Source organism: Mobula hypostoma, chromosome 5 (genome assembly GCF_963921235.1).
Source record: "Mobula hypostoma chromosome 5, sMobHyp1.1, whole genome shotgun sequence".
NCBI lineage: Eukaryota > Metazoa > Chordata > Chondrichthyes > Myliobatiformes > Myliobatidae > Mobula > Mobula hypostoma.
Window position 1 is genome coordinate 10829101 of NC_086101.1, and position 18048 is coordinate 10847148.

At 41.7% G+C, this 18048-nt stretch overlaps 1 protein-coding gene across 2 annotated transcripts in view; it reads left to right on the forward strand.

Moving 5' to 3' along the window:
• Positions 1 to 18048, forward strand: part of LOC134346583 (butyrophilin subfamily 1 member A1-like) — a 61314-nt gene that overhangs the window by 8661 nt on the left and 34605 nt on the right. For both annotated transcript variants that reach the window (XM_063048015.1, XM_063048016.1), the window contains exons 2-3: positions 6396 to 6499; positions 16782 to 17129. In XM_063048015.1, the coding sequence (XP_062904085.1) occupies positions 6442 to 6499; positions 16782 to 17129 (406 nt within the window). In that variant the 5' untranslated portion in view covers positions 6396 to 6441. The remainder of the gene's footprint in view (positions 1 to 6395; positions 6500 to 16781; positions 17130 to 18048) is intronic.

An 18048-nucleotide genomic window follows, 5' to 3' on the forward strand; every position in this document is an offset into this window, starting at 1 on the left:
CCGTCGCTTATTGATTCAGTCGGAGTTTGTGAGACGTGTCTTGTCGGAAGTCTTTTAAAATCTCATACAGGAGATTGATGGTTAGAGATGAACTGGGTATTGAGTACTGAGAAGAGGAGGATGGCATGGAGCATGGATACCGACAGACTGTTCAGGATGATGGTCTGAATGTCCTGTTTTCTGACTAAAGCGTGATTTAAATTTTCTGAACCTCATATTTTATTTGTTATGGGGGGAGGCCATTTGGCCCAGGAAGTCAGTGTGGAATCCAACAGCAGTGACTTTTGTTCCATTTTCCTGTTATTTTCCCAGGAAACTTATTATCCTTGAGTGCCAATTGAAGTAGGGGAATTTACAGCAGCTGATTAACCGATCAACCAACCCATCTTCGGGATGTGGGAGGACACTGGAGCTCTCAGGGGAAACCCATCAGTCTCAGACTGTGAAGCTTCCAACAGACAGTCCCAGACTGAGGTCGGGATGGAACCAGTGTCACTGATTGAAGTGAAGAAGCATTACTCTTTATAATCTAAAAGTTGCAAGCAATTGTCTCCCAGGACTCACAGTCCTGTTAGTCACAGTCACTCTGCGGGAAGCATTTCCAGACATTTTGAGTGGACACAAATTGTGACCAGCAGACATTGTTTGTCTGCAGGCAGTTCCACACATGGAGGGGCTTTGGAGAGGTGGATTTTCAGCAGCTTGACAAAACACTGACTCTCAAATTCTCCATCTTCATCTAGTCATGGTCAAGAGTTGGTCTGAAATAGTCAGGTGATACTCAGTAATTGTTTCCTCAACCTCAGAGAGTCCAAATGGAAAACCCCATTGGATACAGTCATGATCTGTAAATTGCTGATCCTTCTTATCAAAAAGTCATATCTCAGAATATTGGGCTTCCCTATTGAGGTTAAATCTAAGCTTTTTGAAAGGCTATGATTCCATCATGCTTCTGAGGGAAATTTGTTTGTTGATGGCCTAAGCAACACGTCTCTGAACTGTCGTGTGTCAGTCACCTGTAAAACTTAGTGCTTTTCTGCAATGCAGGGGACCAATTCTATCTGACCTCTGGTCACATTGACTCCTGAAGTGGTTGCATGAAGGTTGACATCTAATAATTCAACAAACTCAAGACTGACCTGAGTTCGGCTGCATCAGCTGAAGGTGGTACTTTGAGATTTGCATCAACTTTGCTCTGAGGCCTTGAACTCGAGCACCAGTTTGACAGGCAATGTAATGCTTTAATATTTGTGGAAATTGGCATTTTGCATGCTGACACCGATTCCATTAAGAATACAGTCTGAGCATCACTACCCCTGGTAGCTCCATACTGAAACCAGGATTTCATAGTGAAGAAAAGAGCATAATTGAGCTGATCCAAAATCTCATCTGTGGTACCGTGCATAAACTCTGGTGCTGTTTAACCTCCACACGCCCTGTTTGTGTGTTAGTTGTGAGACATGCCAGTCACTGGATTCAGGCCCATCTGCTGTTTAGTGATGGATAAATTAATCTTACTGAATCCATTTGCCTGTCAAGGTTGCATTAAAATTGAGTTCTGTGTATTGTATGAACTTTCATGTAGCAATTTAGTCCCACAGCATCACTGTTTCACCCTGCTTTTGTATGACTTCAAACAGGAGCGGCCCAATCTCAGCTCAAATGGGACAGAATACCATGTCTCTTCAGACAGCCCAGTTCATGCACAACTGTTTCTTTTGAGATCTGGAGAAGAATTTGGGTCTTGTGGAAGGTGTGAGTAGCTTGTACTTCCACATGGATCTTCACATTGAAATCCTTTCAATTTGTGTGTGTGTGTGTGTGGGGTGGGTGTTCTGGTCAAACACCTTCCTTCCTTTCTAAACTGAATATCTTTTCTGAGTTTAAGATGAACTTTTTAACCCAATTTTGCCCTGTGATTCAAGTCTGTCCCTTAACTCCCACCAGGCAGTACATCCCTTTATTGTCTCTGCACTTCATTTCACTGGATATGAAACTCCTCCACAACAGGAAATCTGGCTCCATAAGTGACAAGTAGTGAATGCATGTTAGCTGCAAGAGACAAGAGGTCAGCCTCTCCTTGTATATGTGCAGACATCCCACTTCTCCTGAAAGATCTGGGAGTCTCCCGGATATCGATAGTGGCTCCCTGACGCCCAGAAATTATATAGAATATCCTGGAAATAGATTTTTTTGAGAGGGAGAGCGGGCATCCAGATTGGTCTCTCTTCGTGCTAAGATTGGTCCCCAACCACAAGGAAACGATATGATTTGGCGATATGAGTCAGCCGCACCTCTCCTCATTCCCTGTCACGCATTGTTGGAGCTTGAACGCACCCGCAAGCTCATTACCTGCGAGTCATCCATATCAGCGCGGGAAGATCAACTCCTCGAGCTTGCAAATGACGGCGGGCTGAAAGGTATGTTTGACATAACATCTCTGCCGGCATTCTGGATCAAAGTCAAGGCTGAATATCCTGAGATAGCCACGAAAGCACTGAAAACGCTGCTTCCATTTCCAACATCATATCGCTGCGAAGCGGAGTTTTCTGCAATGAATGCAATGAAAACTAAATTGCGGAATAGACTGGACATAAGGAACCCCCTTCGAGTATCGCTGTCTCCCATCACCCCTCGATGGGACCGTCTTGTTGCAGGAAAACAAGCCCAGGGCTCCCACTGATTCAGCGATATTGGTGTGATGCAATGATTTTATATGTTCATACGGGGAAATTATGCGCTGTGTGTTTAATATCCAAACGATACTTAAAAGGTTATGATGCTATTGACTTATCACCTATATTTCGGTCTTGACTAACACCGCCACCCCATCCCCGCGGTCGGCCAGTGCACAAGAATATTGTCAATATTAAACTGGTCTGCGGTGCAAAAAATGTTGCGGCCCCCTTCTAAGTAGACCTATCAGTTTTCTCTGTGGGTGGGCTTTACAGTCGACCTCAAAAATAATGACAGTGTTGCTCGCTGCACTGTTTGCAAGAGTGACTTTTCTATTGCCCATGGTGGGTTAAAATGTAAAAGACATGTTGAGGTGAGTTTAACAGGTGTCATTCGTTCATTAACATAGCTAACGTTATTTAAACTAGCTGGCTAGCTGCTAAGGAGCAACGTTATTGATGTCCTACGTGATGAGGCCAAACTCCCTGTAGACTTGCTTAAAGTTGTAATAGAATAAACATGATAATATAATATAAGTACATATTTTAATGTCACATATGCTGCATATACCCAACTTGGTTTACAGATTAGACAAAATCACTAAACAAAGTACTACATACACCCTTGGAGGTCGACGGGGTGGGGGATATGGGGTTGCGGGGGGTGGGGGTGCTACCTCCCTGAAATGGTGGTGATACCTGCCTGGAATGAGTTTTTGCAGGGTGGGATGTCTGTATGTGCTCTGGCCCGACTGACATAGATGGCCCAGTGTTCAGCATCATATTAACTTCCATGCCAGGTCTATTTGGAAGTAAGTTGCTTATGTTGCTCACTGTTGTTTATCCACAATCCCATCGCCTTTATTGGTGAAACCTACAGACTTTTGCTGGTGGTTTCCAGCACAGCATGAATATGCTTGTGTCACAAGGCCTTCATTTTCATTTCATGTTTCTGAGAACCCGGAGTTGCTGGTAAAGTGCAGGAGATCCGTTTCAATGTTCAGCACACGTTGCATCAGGGTGCTGTGTGGACTTTTTGAACAGCACCTCCCTGGTTTAGACTGAGTGGCATACTCGCTCCTCGGTGCCCTTGTAGGCAAGTTTCAAAGCCAGACACATGCTGGCTCAAAAATGAGTTTATTCGTCTATTTGTGCGAGGCTTTGGCCACCAGAGGAGACCTGCATTGTGTTCAGTGTTCACAGTGTGGTGCTCTCTACTCTGGGAAAACCAAAATCTGTTGCACCCTCTGCAGAATTGCAACAAACCTCCATTTATCCTGTGAGTGTAAGCCTGGAGTTTCAATCTCCTGTCAATTTAATACCCTGACCCACTGGCTTCTGTGTTTTCAGTCTCCTATATTACCTCAGTGATGCCGCTCTGTGAATCCAGGCACAGACCCTCATCATTATCATACAGATACTCCTCATTTATATCAGCCGTTGGGAATTTAACACTGGTGTTTCTCCCCCTTTTGACAGATTGAACTAGTTTTTTTTAGCAATAGCTCTGATAACAACCTTGATCTGCATCCCATTGCAATCATTATACATTCTGTCCACTGTACAGGGCTTGCCAACATTTAGTAAACTTGTCTTCTTATATTTCCCATTCTGATGAAAGATCCTTGGCCTAAGATATTGACTCAATTTCTTTGCAAATATTGCCTTTCCTGCTCATTTCTTCAGAAGTTTGGTACACACTACAATATATTTTACTAAAATATAATTTTCCATTTCAGAACAAATGAGTTGTTCAACTGGACAATTTTGTCAAAATTGTGTTTTGTTTCCATAATATTTCCCTTTATTCTTTGCCATGTATTAAAAGCCTAATGGGCACTTAACTCTTCTGAAGTTAATCAATACTTGGTCATTTGTTTAAACTTTGGGAGAATTTCCCCTTTGTGTATTTTATGGAAAACAAGAAATAACACAGAATGCACTAAGTGTAATTTTCTGACAGTGAAAATCTTGATTGTACTCTGCCACAGTTTGCAGTCAGGTCTCTCAGTGCCTGAAATTGCTCGATCACTTGCTGGACCTTTGAGAGAAATCTTGCTGTCCTATGTTGGCCACTCCACTCTTTGCAATTTTTTGCTCATTTCTTTCTCAATTCCTGCTAAAACGTTGTTTACATTGTTTGCATTTAGATTTACATTTACATCATTCATTATTATTTTGTAATTTGTCCTTTACTGTGCCTATTGTCATGTTTATTAATTATTGTACTGTCTTGCACTGTTTTGTGCACTTTATGTAGTCCTGTGTAGGCCTGAAGTGTAATGTAGTTTTGTATTGTTTCACGTAGTCTAGTGTAGTTTTGTGTTGTTTCATGTAGCACCGTGGTCCTGGAGGATCGTTGTTTCGTATTTACTGTGTACTGTACCAGCAGTTATGGTTGAAATGACAATAAAAGTGACTAGACTTGACTCGGCAAACGTTGTGTCGCAGGAGGTACAGAGTTAACATGAGAAGGATTGTGAGGGAAGCCGTGGCCTGATGAAGAAACACAGATGCTAACAGCAGAGTTGTTTTCTTAGGACACTGTCAGTTGATCAAAGGAAATCCAGGAGTTTAATTAGTTACTACTGGGGAAATTACTCATGTACCGCAAACCAAAAGCAACACAGTGGCTCATATAGTATTATTGGTTCACAGCTTAAATTACCAAGTTTTAATCCTGACCTCAGGCCTTGTTTGTGGATGTTACACATTTTCTCTGTGGCTGTGCAGGATCGTCCTGCATGCTTAGGTTCCTCACGGATCACTTCAACTCTCAGATTGGTACGTTGCTGTAAATACTGTAATGACTGGAGGAACATTTGGGGAGTTGATGTGAATGTGAGGAGAATAAAATGAATTAGGATAGGACTAGTGTCGGTGAGTGTTCGGTGTTAACACAAATTTTGTGACCAACTGGCCTGTTTCCATCCTGTTCCATGTTGTTATTCTATCAAAGTAAATTAAATGTACTGGTTATAAAAGGATCTTGAGCTCTTGCATCATATATGATGAATAAACTCTCTATACATGAGGAAACAGAAAACCCAAACTTCCTGACAGCATCTCACCAACATTTCCCAGCTACAATTCCTATTGGATTGTCCAGCGATGGTCAGTGTTGTTGAAGTTTCTCAGCAGTTTCACTGGGAAACCTTCGGGAACAACTGGGTTAAACTCATACAGGAAAAATATTTTTACTAATATGATACTTTGATGATTGTATCTTTATATTACTGAACATTATACTGTTCTGGAGTATATAAGTACATTTTATGGATCTAATTATTAAAATCTTCACAATAATTTCACTATTTTAATATGTTTGTTGGTTAGAAATGTTCCCTATATTTCCAAAGTGAGTTGGGGGCTCAGTGCTGAACCTGGTGCTCCTTTGTCCAGTCATGAGGAATTCTGCAGATGCTGGAAATTCAAGCAACACACATCAAAGTTGATGCTGCCTGGCCTGCTGCATTCACCAGCAACTTTGATGTGTGTTGCTCCTTTGCCCAGTAACTTGTTCCCACCTTGTGTGGAGAGGCCAAGGACATTTTTTCTCAGGTTATTGGGAGTGGGGTTGGTGAACATTGGTGCTGAGGACAGTGGGGGAGGGGATGCTCACAGCTTCCCACAAATGAAAGGACTAACATCTCTCTCTCTCTCTCTCTCTCTCTCTCTCCCCCTCACTCCACCCACTACCCCTCTCCGTCTTCCCACAAGCCCTCCGCCTCCCCCAGTTCCTCAGCTTCTTGACTCTTCCGCTGAGATGAGAGTGATTCCCTGCACCCTGCTGTTACTGAACGAGATTCTCATCTCACTCCAAGGTAATTGTCACAAAATCTTGTTTGATTATGTTTCTTTACCTCACAGAGTACACACATGGAATCAGAAGATAAAGTATTTTTAATTTAGTAACTGATGAAATTGTCCACACTACTTAATTGCAATGAATGAATGTCCCATGGCAATACTTGAAAGTGAGATTATAGATGTCTGTAATTGCAAAAAAGCTATCCAGTGCCTCTTGCTTGGTTAAAAACTATAAACTGCTGACTTTTATATGTATTAATTTGTGAGATAGATGAAATTATTGAGAACATTGAGTTTAGTTTTTGGTGTGTATCTAATCAAACTCCCACAATCATTTCTGCTACAACTCCCATGTAACACACGGGAAAACCAGCGAAAACCTGGACATAGAGAAACACATATACACAATTCTGTGGATGTTGGAAATCCAGAGTGACATAGAAAATGCTGGAGGAATTCTGACAGCATCTATGGAGAGGAATAAGAAGTCACTGTTTCGGGCTGAGACCATTCATCAGGACTCCAGTGGTCCTAGATTCCTATGATCCCTTGCTGGGCCTTTCCCTTTTTACCAGCATTGTACTTGATGGCTCAGACACACCCTGTATAGGAATCCCTTCCCCAGCAGTGTCTGAATGGTGAAACACCCTCCCAGCAATACTGGGAGACATTCACCAGAAATGACAGGGCAGTTCAAGAAGCAAAGCATCACCACATCCTCAAGAATAATTGATGCTTTAAGATTTGACAAACCCTTATACACGCTTGAAATGATTCTTCTACCATTGTCTGAATTATATGTTTTTCTAAATAGCTCTATCAGACATGTACTTGAATTGGTTACATTTGTAACCATCCTACTTACATACTGTCGCATCTGTAAATACTGATAAAAGTCTTGTTTTTCGAATAAGTGTTTCTCTCTGAGCATTTCAAAACTGAACAGTATTCCTTCTTTCATTATATTGCAAATAGCTGTTATTCCTTATCTTATCAAATCTTAAAACACATTCAACTTCATACATTAAAACAAAATGGGAGAAGGAAGGAGGGATAATAATATCTGAGGAAGAATGGACAATAATATGGAGGTATCAATGGAAGTGTACCAGTTCACAGAAATGGAGGGAGTTCGGGTGGAAAAACTTGATAAGATATTTTATTACACCCTCTCAGAAATCCCATTATGATAGTAACCTCCCTGTTTGCTGGAGAAATTGTGGAAATCAAAATGCAAACCATTATTATATTTTCTGGGAATGCCCTGTTATCAAAGACTATTGGAGTGGGATACATAATACCCTACAAGACATCTTTAAATGTGAAATACCCTTAGAGAGTAAGAACATGTATTTTGGTTATATACCTCAAGAATGGTTGAAAAGAGATAAATATTTAATGAATATACTGCTGGGGGCTGGTAAAAAAACCTTAACCAGGAAATGGTTATCACAGGAGAGCCCAACTTTAAATGTATGGATGGAAATTACAATGGACATTTACAAAATGGAGAAGATAATAGTATCTGTTAATCATAAGTTGGACCAATTTGGTTCATAATGCGAAAAATGGTTTAACTACATAACACCTCATAAGCCTGATTTTATTCTTACAAGTCAATGAATGTGTTGTTTAAAAAAAAGATTACTCCCTACTTTGTACATAGTTTTCTTCTTTTGATTGTTCTTTCTTTCCTCTCCTTTCTGTAAGTGTATACCTCAGATAAATATTATGTGGAGATTTGTGAAAAATATGATTACATGTTAAATATGTACAGTATCTGAAATATATCTTATGGAAATGTTTGTTTGATGATGAACTTCAATTAAAAAAATACAAAAAAAAAGAATAATTGATGTACCAATCTTGTAAATTGAGAAAACAAAATCTGGTTTGCATCAAGCTACTTTCATGAGGGCGGGTCATCATCCACGCCAAATTCATGGTGTATAAATGATATGATATCTGTAAAGGAATGGCAAACAGGCAGTGAACAGCAAGTCAGGAATATATTGTTCAAACACCCTTCACTGTAAAATCTGCGCATTTTGGGTTCTGTGCACCCAAAAATCAACCTCCCATCCAAAAGCTTTTCCTCAGTGCACTCTGCCTTTAGAGAACACTAAGTTTTTGCAAATAAAAATGGTGAAGGCATTTTATGTTTAAGAAAAGCCATAACAACTCCTTTATTGTACTTCAAACACTGAACACAAAGCATAGTTAAGAAACTTAATGTAATTAAGTCAGACCCGCCTTTTAAAGTGAAGCTCCAACTCAATGTCAGTGGTTATGAATTATGTATATTGCCACTAATTACGTTATCATACAGCCCCTCCATAATTCACCAAAACCGGCATTGTGAACCTTTTTGGAGTTTGGACAAGACACAAGCTCAAGTTCCATGGGAGGAGGAACAGCAGGTGCCTCGGCTCCTCCAGAGGAGTGTTGACGCACTTGTTATCATGTTGTGATGCCAGGTGCGTGGTAGCGGAATCCTCCACATCCTGGTGGGTTGGATTAAGGTGATCTACCAAAATATGTTCAGGTTTACCCCTCTTATCTGTGATAGAAGTCTTTTCTCCCCATTCCAAAATGTGGAATGGGTCGTCGTTAGGGGGCCTTAGGGGATGTTGGTGTGTCTCATGGCAGACAAACACAAATGAAGCAGAATGTAGGTCAACAGGAATCCAAGAGTGCAATTCACCATGATGGGAGGTAGGAATAGGTGGAAAGGAATTGAATTTACTGAGGAGGTGGAATTGAATGGTCGACAAGGCAGTTATGGTGTCAGGAATGAAATTACCTGGCACTCATAACAGATGCCCTTATACCAACAGCCACAGATGACTACCCATCCTCTTGTAGCTGTTCTGAGCCTCAGGAGGACCCATGGGAGATGATCATGCCAACACCCATAGGTCAGGAAACCCTCAGAGCAGCCTTTCAGGAGCAGTGAAACCACTCACATAGGCCGGGAGGAACTGTTGAAATAATTTTTAGGTCTCACCGAACCTCTGCGTAAATATTATATCTACAGCTCACAGTATGTTAGTGTTATCAGTAAGTTGTAGATATAATAATCCAAGAATAATTGTCAATGCTCTTTTGCGTAGTGAATAAATGTTTGGCTGAGGATTCTTGATAAGAAACAGATAGTTAAGCTTAGCTTACCTTTCTTGAAATTAATCTCTTTCTTTCCCTTCCATAATTTAAAAAAAAACTCATAAGGCAAACAAAATATATTTCTCAATTCTGGGTCGAACTTGAGATAAGCACACAAGGATTTCACCTTCAACTGAAATGATGCTGTTTCTATTAGTCCGTGAGCCAGTAGGGTCGGTCGGTACCATCTGAGGGGAATAATGCTCACAGTGATTTTTGGCAAGGTATACATCTCTAGAGTTAGAAAGTATGTGACAGCTTTGCACCAGTGGTAGCTTTATGTGTGCTATCATGCATTTTTTAACACTACCCTAAAATAAGCATTTCTGAAAAGTGGCCAATATACAGTACAACATATATGTTCAACCTAGTGGTATTTTGTCATTAGTGATCCCTCAACGTTGAAATTTCTCACAATGATAGCTGAGTTCAAGCACTTTTCAGCAAATGTTATAAAATTCTACATGGAAAACTATATCATTGGTGGCACTCGCAGTACAGTGCCCAATATCAGTTGAGTGAATCATTTCATTTTTAGAAAAAATATTTGTTTGTTGTTTATTTTGGAAAAGTCAATAAAAAAAATACTCTAGGACACATATAATCACATGGATTTGTGGAGAATTTATTCAGGAATTCGAATAAGTAATCACTTCTCGTATATATTCCATATTAACATCAGTACAGCAGAAAAGATTACCCCACCCCTCAAAAGGTAAAAAAAAAATCTCATTTGGAGAGATATCTGGAGTTTTATCAATGTCATGATATTTTCAATATTGTTTTATCAAATCAAAACAATCTTAAGCTTTTGTCATAGCATATAGAATTACAGTACAATAATTCAAATATGGGGTTCCACATGGCCATAACCTAGGCCCCATTTGGTTGTAAGATGAATATATTTAATCAAAGACTGCTTTCCATACATTGTTCTCCATACTTTCATAACCTATTAATAATCATAATCATTTTCTAAGTCTTCCACATCTTCATCTGAACTTTCCACACTCTCTGAGGTGGATGCCTGGTTCTCACAGTCTGCCAGTCTACACATGTCAGTACACCTGAGGCCATTTGCAACACACGTACATCTTGGGAGTGAACATTTTTTTGGACAGTTACAGGCCAGTAGATCCAGGATGGCATCGGCTGCTGGCTGGTCTTCCATCCAGTGCACCACCAACTGTTCAGCTTCCTCTTCTCTCTCCATCTTCCATCCTCTGCCAATAGGGCTTGGCACTTGTGGGTCTTTCTCCAAACATCTTCTCCATATATCAGCCTGGTCGTTGGCTCACTGTGCATGTTTTGTTAAGCAGTCCTTGCATGGTGGGAGTTGATGACATTCGATTTCACCTTTTTTCGGACAGAGAAGGTGATACCTGAGCTCATTGACCTTGATGGTTGATGCTTTTGGGGCATACAGGAGACATGTAAGTGTCTCCAGTTTGTCCATCAGTTCTGGGGAGAGGTCCCATTCCTGACCCAACTTAAAGAATGTGTCCTGAGTTTCATTAAGTTGCATACATACAGTATACAGGATGTGACACTGTAAGTGCTTTTGCAGGCAAAGGGAAGATAAGTGCCCTAAAACTTGTTTTAGGGCACTTATCTTCCCTTTGCCTGCAAAAGCACTTACAGTGTCACATCCTGTATACTGTATGTATGCAACCCAATGAGAGCCCTACAAACCTCTATGCCAACAGTGGCAGCAGCCTTCCTGATGTCTACAAGCCTTGTTCGGGTTCTAGTGCCACACTTCTGAAACAATGGGGCCTCAATCTTGTCACAATATGTTAAAGACATGATAAAGACATCTGTGACTTCTGAGCAGATCACCACAGATTGGTATCCCTCTCTTGTGGCATGGGCAGCATGGAGAAGTAGGGGGCCATCTGCTTCTTCTTGTTGACACTGAAGAGCTGACACCTCCTCACTGTCTTGAGATGTGATTCTGTAACATTTGTCATTCACAGTTGCATACAGAATCTTCTCCCGTAGCTTTGCTCTGTACTCCACCTTCCTCCATTCATGGACTATGAAGCTAATGAGACTATTTTTGTTACTGACTTTGGTCAGGAAGCTCCTCCACTGCCTCACCATCTGTGTGCCTGTGATACCTCGCAACTCATGACCAGTCTCTTCACCCCGTAGAGATCTTTCACTATTCTTGATAGAGTTCTCCTTGTATGTATCGAACACAACAACTATTCTGCTACACTGACTGCCTCCCCTCAGAGCCACATCCAGAATTGTTGTGGAAACATCTCTGAAAGTAACTTGATCACCTTTCACTCTTTGGACCAAGTTCATTCCATCAACCACTGTAGCAGAGTTTCCTGGGATTTGCTCTTCCACTGCTACATTTTTCTGCAAGGTTGTGGCTAAAGTAGCTTTATTTGTCTTCTCAGCAATCCTTCTTGTGTGGACAGGACCCAGGGCAATGTTCCAAGGGGATAAGAAAGGATATCCTCCATACATACACTGTGCACTTGTGCCATCACTATGATGAGTCCAGACAAAGACCTGTCTGCTTTCAAGATGATCATCCTCCCATTTGATTTCACTCCTCTCTTCTTACACATATCACTGAATGTTTTCAGCTTGTTGGTTTTCATTGGGTCATGGAATTTCTTTGCTGGCGGGTCTTCCTCTAGTCTCTCATCCTTGCAGGTTGTATAGCATCGCTCACCAATCTCATATGCCTTCATCAGGTCAGAGGCAATGACCTTGGGGGCTGCCTTTGCCATAGAGATGCTAATGAGGTCTCGCTTCTCTGTAAATGGGTTGACCCATTCATGTATGAGGCTAACTGCTGCTGAAATTGCTTCCTCATCTTTCTGGATTCTTGGCCACTGTAGCTCCACATGAAAAAGCTCTGATTTGTTGCCTTGCACCATCTCCCTTAAGTGTCCCAGGAATGCACTGTGGTGCTCAGCTGTTATGTAGTAACACTTGATAGCTCCAGCATTCAGGCTGAATCATGATGTGCCTCCAGGAGTCTGTGTGTCTTTGTTCACTGTGGCTTCAATAGCCTGGTTCACAGGGATCTGCCCAAAGGGATTGTTACTTGACAGCTGCACTGAGAATTGGCCTGTCTTGAAGGCCTCATACACAGAAGGATTCTTCTCTGGGAGGTTCATCATCTGAGCAAAGTAAGGGGACAGGTACCTGGCATAATTCATCTTATCATAGGCAAAGCACCATGGTTCTTATAGCATGGAGGTGCAAATCCCAGTCCCCCCATGAGAGGCATGCAGAAGCCCAAGTACTACTCACAACACGCTGGAGGAACTCAGCAGGACCCTTCATGAAGGGTTCCGTCCCGAAACGTTGACTGATCATTTCCACGGATGCTGCCCGACCTGCTGAGTTCCTCCAGTGTGTCGTGTGTGTTTCTAGCACTAGATTTTTAGATAGATAGACAGATATACTTTATTGATCCCGAGGGAAATTGGGTTTCGTTACAGCCGCACCAACCAAGAATAGAGCATAAATATAGCAATACAAAAACCACAAACAATCAAACAACAAAATGCAAACTATGCCAGATGGAAATAAGTCCAGGACCAGCCTATTGGCTCAGCGTGTCTGACCTTCCATGGGAGGAGCTGCAAAGTTTGATGGCCACGGGCAGGAACAACCTCCGGTGACGCCCAGTGTTGTATCTTGGTGGAATATGGCCGGAGTCCAACAGCAAAAAGTTCAATATCTGGTCTACAAACACATTCCTTGATTGTAATATGAACCGGATTGCACCATCTGTTGTTAACCAGAACAGTAAGCACCCAACTCCTTTACCCTTACCGCTCTCAGTGCACTTCCAGTCAGCCCAAACGGTCTGGAAGCCATCCATGGAAAAGTTTTGATCAGGTATGTCCTCTTGCAGCCCCGTTCCAGTGAAACACATAACACTGCACTCCCAAAATGTTCTCTGACGCCTGGCTAATGCCGTGAACTCGTCCATTTTATTACCTACCGAACTCCAATTCTCCATAAGTCTCTGTTGTTTTGACCCGGTCCTCTTCCCTCGCCTTTGTGATCCCCCTCTGAATCTTCTGTGTGTTTTCCTCCAGATATCAGCCAGGGTGTCCGCCGCTCTGCTCGCTAAACCGGCCGGCATAAGCTCAATCAGCTGGTCCCTGGAATAATCAATGCAACGATGCTTCTGCCCCACTAATAAGACGTGTCAGAATGTAACTATTTCCAGTGCTAAAAACCCAAATAAAACTCTTTCTACCAGCATGTTAGAGAGGGTGCAGCTTCAGCGTGTTACCGAGAAAAAAAATACAAAAAAATAACTTACATTAAAAAAAGTAAGAAGGAAAAAGTAAGAATACTGGTCGGAACGGCCGTAACAGGCTGCATGCATGAGCGGCGCATTCGCTAGGTGTGTATTCCTTGCCAAAGTCACTATAAGAATTATTCCCCCCAGATGGTCCTGGCTCATGGACTGTGTCATTTCTCTTGACGCTTGTTAAACAAGAAAAAGCTTGCTCACGCATGTAAGAAGTTGAAAACTGCAGCAAAATGTTCATTGCTTTCCGCTGAATGGCAGGATACTCTTCTTACACAGAAATCCAGAACTCGTCCAGGGACACAGTCAGTAAATCTAATCTTGAGCGCATAATCAGAGTGCAGCTCACAAAGTTCTTCCTCTTCTCTCAAAGTCAAGTTCTCAGGCCGATTAGAAGTTTCAGAGAAAGATTCTCTCAACCAGTCATACACTTGCGATGAAAGGGGGGGAAATTACTGTTCAAATTTGTTCTGTAGTTCTTCCAGGTGGTTTTCCATAAGACTTGACTTTCTGATATCCTTCCTCATTCTCAAGCCCAAAAAGCAGTGGAAACATTTCAAGAATTCCTTTTGCAACATGATTTTTTTCAAAGATTCAGTTTCCTTTTAAATCCAAGAATCTTGTCACTTGAAGTCAAAACATTTTCTCCAGGAAATTCAGAAACTTGTCCAACTGGTTCATGTGATGAAAGATGTCTGTTAAGCAGGTTAGTTTCTGCAGCCATTCTTCATCTTCAAAGCACTCAGCAAAATCTGGTGTACTATTTTCTAGAAAGTACACCTGCAATTCACCTTTTAGGTCAAACACCCTGTTGAGAACTCTTCCTCTGCTGAGCTACCGGATTTCTGTATGTAGCAGGAGATTGGTGTGTTCTTTGTCCAGGTTTTCTCACAGTTTTTTCAACATTTTCTCGTGAACTGATCTTAAAGCTACTTAATAACTTGCTTCCTGAACCCTTTAAATAACTGTGACTTTAATTTCAAAAGCTTTAACCTGTTTTTTTCTGAGATTCCAATACTTATTATAAATAATCAACACAATTATATTTCAAATGGCTGTGATTTGTAGTTTAGTGTCTTTTCAATTTTGCTGAAGCCATTGCTACATTTGTAAGTTGTTTGCCACAGACTAGGCACAATTGATTAGGATGACTTGGATCACCAGTCCATGTAAAACCCATGGATAAGCAGCTTTTCATTGTAAAAATAGACTCTTGTGTGTCCATTGTTGCACCAGTGCAGTGAAATGACTCAGAAAATTGTAATTCTGCATTATTAACCATATCAGAAATGACCATAGGCACAGGCCTAGGCTAAGTATCCTCTTCCATCTCACACCTCCTGTTCGAAAGTCACCACACTGGACCGACTTTAGAATGAAAATTTCCTTCCAATTTTCTACGACACTGGTACTTTGTTTGCTCCCATAAGTCAGTTGTCAGTGCGTAAGGGGAAGTCGGGGGAGGTAATTAGGAAGGGAGAGACTGACATCACAGTCCAATTTAGGCAAGTTCATTCAATGCTCAGAAAACACACATCATGCCTACCGTCCACTTCTCTGTGCACTCACTAATTATCAATGGTCTCCCCATCTCAGGTCAAAAACTGAGAATGGACTCAGCCAAATAAACACAGTCGTACTGCACAGTGCCATACTGGATTGCTAATGGGGCTGCTCGGTCACTGTCCACCACCGTGAGCGCTAGCGTCGGGCGCTACGTGAAGTTCAGAAAACGATGTTTTTTTTAAAATCATGAATTTTCGCGGAATCCCTAGTGACCTCTCACGGATCCCTAGGAATCTGCAGAACCCCGGATGAGAAACCGTTATTTGTAGAAATGAATTTGGAGCCACAGTTCCCAGCCCATCCCTCAAGCCTACAATTTAATCCAAACTGATCAAACTGTAACCTTCTGCATTCCTGCAGCAAGTGTTCTCTGGTTGAAGTACTTGGCTCAGGGTGACGAGCTCCAAACACTTCAATACATCGGAGAGGGTTGACATGATATTCCAGGAAGCAGTCACACCCTTCAATGACCATCACTGAATTGGTGAATGATCAGGGACAGGAAGATGCGACTGTAGAAGAGATGGATACAGGTATCCAGAGGAACATCAGCCTGTGTGTACAGGAGAAGGAAGAATGCAAGTGTCGGAGATGACGTGGATCTGGATCAGCTGGAAAACGGTTGGAATCAGAATTTCATTTCTGTTTGGCGAGATGCCAGGAGTGATGTTTGATTGGGAATAGTGATGGAGCCTCAAAATGCCAGGAGTGATGTTTGATTGGGAGTAGTGATGAAGCCTCAGCTTTGTACAGTTTATATTAAAAAATAAATGATGACTGGACAATGTCAATAAAAAGTTGTAACTTCAACCCTCAAATGTTGGTCTTTGAGCACTTGGAATGCAAAAATCTTTCCACATGTCAATTTTGGGCAATTTCCACACATCTTGGGCTTTTCTGTCTTACACACAGATTTCAGTGCTGAGTTCCACCCACACAGTTATCCTCCCTCAGATCTAAATCACCCGTTTCTTCATGCTTATTGGGTGGGTTGTGGTGGACTAGTTGCGGGAAGTTACTTTCCACCCCTGTGCTCCGTCAGATGCCCAAACTAATCCATACTAAATTTATATACAAACTTGTCTTAAAACCCGCTACCAGTTTACCTATTTCAGTTTGATGGCATGTGATCAAAATCATAATACTTGTTGAGATTCTTTTCTTTTGAGTTCACAGTCCTGGTTGTGTTGTTGTTGATCTGTATATTAGGTAACAAGTTCCTCATCAATGTTCCTTATAGGTTCCTTGTCTTATCAATTATTTCTCTCCAGGTGATTTTACCCTATTTGTACCCGATGAGCCTCTTGTAGCAATCACAGGTGAAGATGTTGTACTGGATTGTGAGCTGCTCCCACCATCCTCTGCCAGCAACATGACAGTGCAGTGGCTGAAATCAGGTCTCAGCTCACCCATCCACGTGCACAGACATGGACAAGATGATCCCCTCGCTCAGCACCAGGATTACAGAGGAAGGACAGAACTGTTTAAAGATGAAATTACCAAAGGAAATATTTCCCTCAGAATAAAGAACGTAAGGCCAGATGATGAAGGGCGATATACATGTTCAGTTGAAGACAGAACTGGCTTCAGACAATCTGCGGTGGAACTGCGTGTTCGAAGTGAGTATTATTGACATTTGTACCAAGGTATAGTGGGAAGCTTTTGTTTTGCATGCCAACCATAGACCATCTCATACAAAAGTATATTGAGGCAGTAAAAAGAAAACAATGTGGAATATCGTGCTGTTCTTGCAGAGAAATTAATTACAAGTAATTACACAATTACACATTAAGGTGTGAGGGCTACTTTGAGTTAGACTGGGTAGTCTGAAGTTGTTGGAATCAATTGTTAGGGATGAGATTTCAGAATACCTGGAGGCACATGACAAGATAGGCCAAAGCCAGCATGGTTTCCTGAAAGAAAAATCTTGCCTGACTAACCTACTGCAATTTTTTGAAGAAATTACAAGCAGAGTAGATAAAGGAGATGCAGTAGATGTGGTGTACTTGGATTTTCAGAAGGCCTTTAACAAGGTGCCACACATGAGGCTGCTTAGCAAGATAAAAGCCCATGGAATTACAGGGGAGTTACTAATGTGGGTGGAGCATTGGCTGATCAGCAGAAAACGGATAGTGGAAATAAAGGGATCCTATTCCGGCTGGCTGCCGAAAACCAGTGGAGTTCCACAGGGGTTAGTGTTTTGGACCACTGCTTTTTTCGATATATGTCAATGATTTGGACTATGGGATTAATGGATTTGTGTCTAAATTTGCCAATGATACAAATATAGGTGGAGGAGCAGGTAGTCTTGAGGAAACAGATAGCCTGCAGAGAGACTTAGATTGTTTAGGGGAATGGGCAAAGAAGTGGCAAATTAAATACAATATTGGAAAGTGTATGGTCATGCACATTGGTGGAAGAAATAAACAGGCACACTATTATTCAGATGTGGAAAGAATTCAAAATACAGAGATGCAGAGGGACTTGGGAGTCCTTGTGCAGGATACCCTAAAGGTTAACCTCCAGGTTGAGACTGTG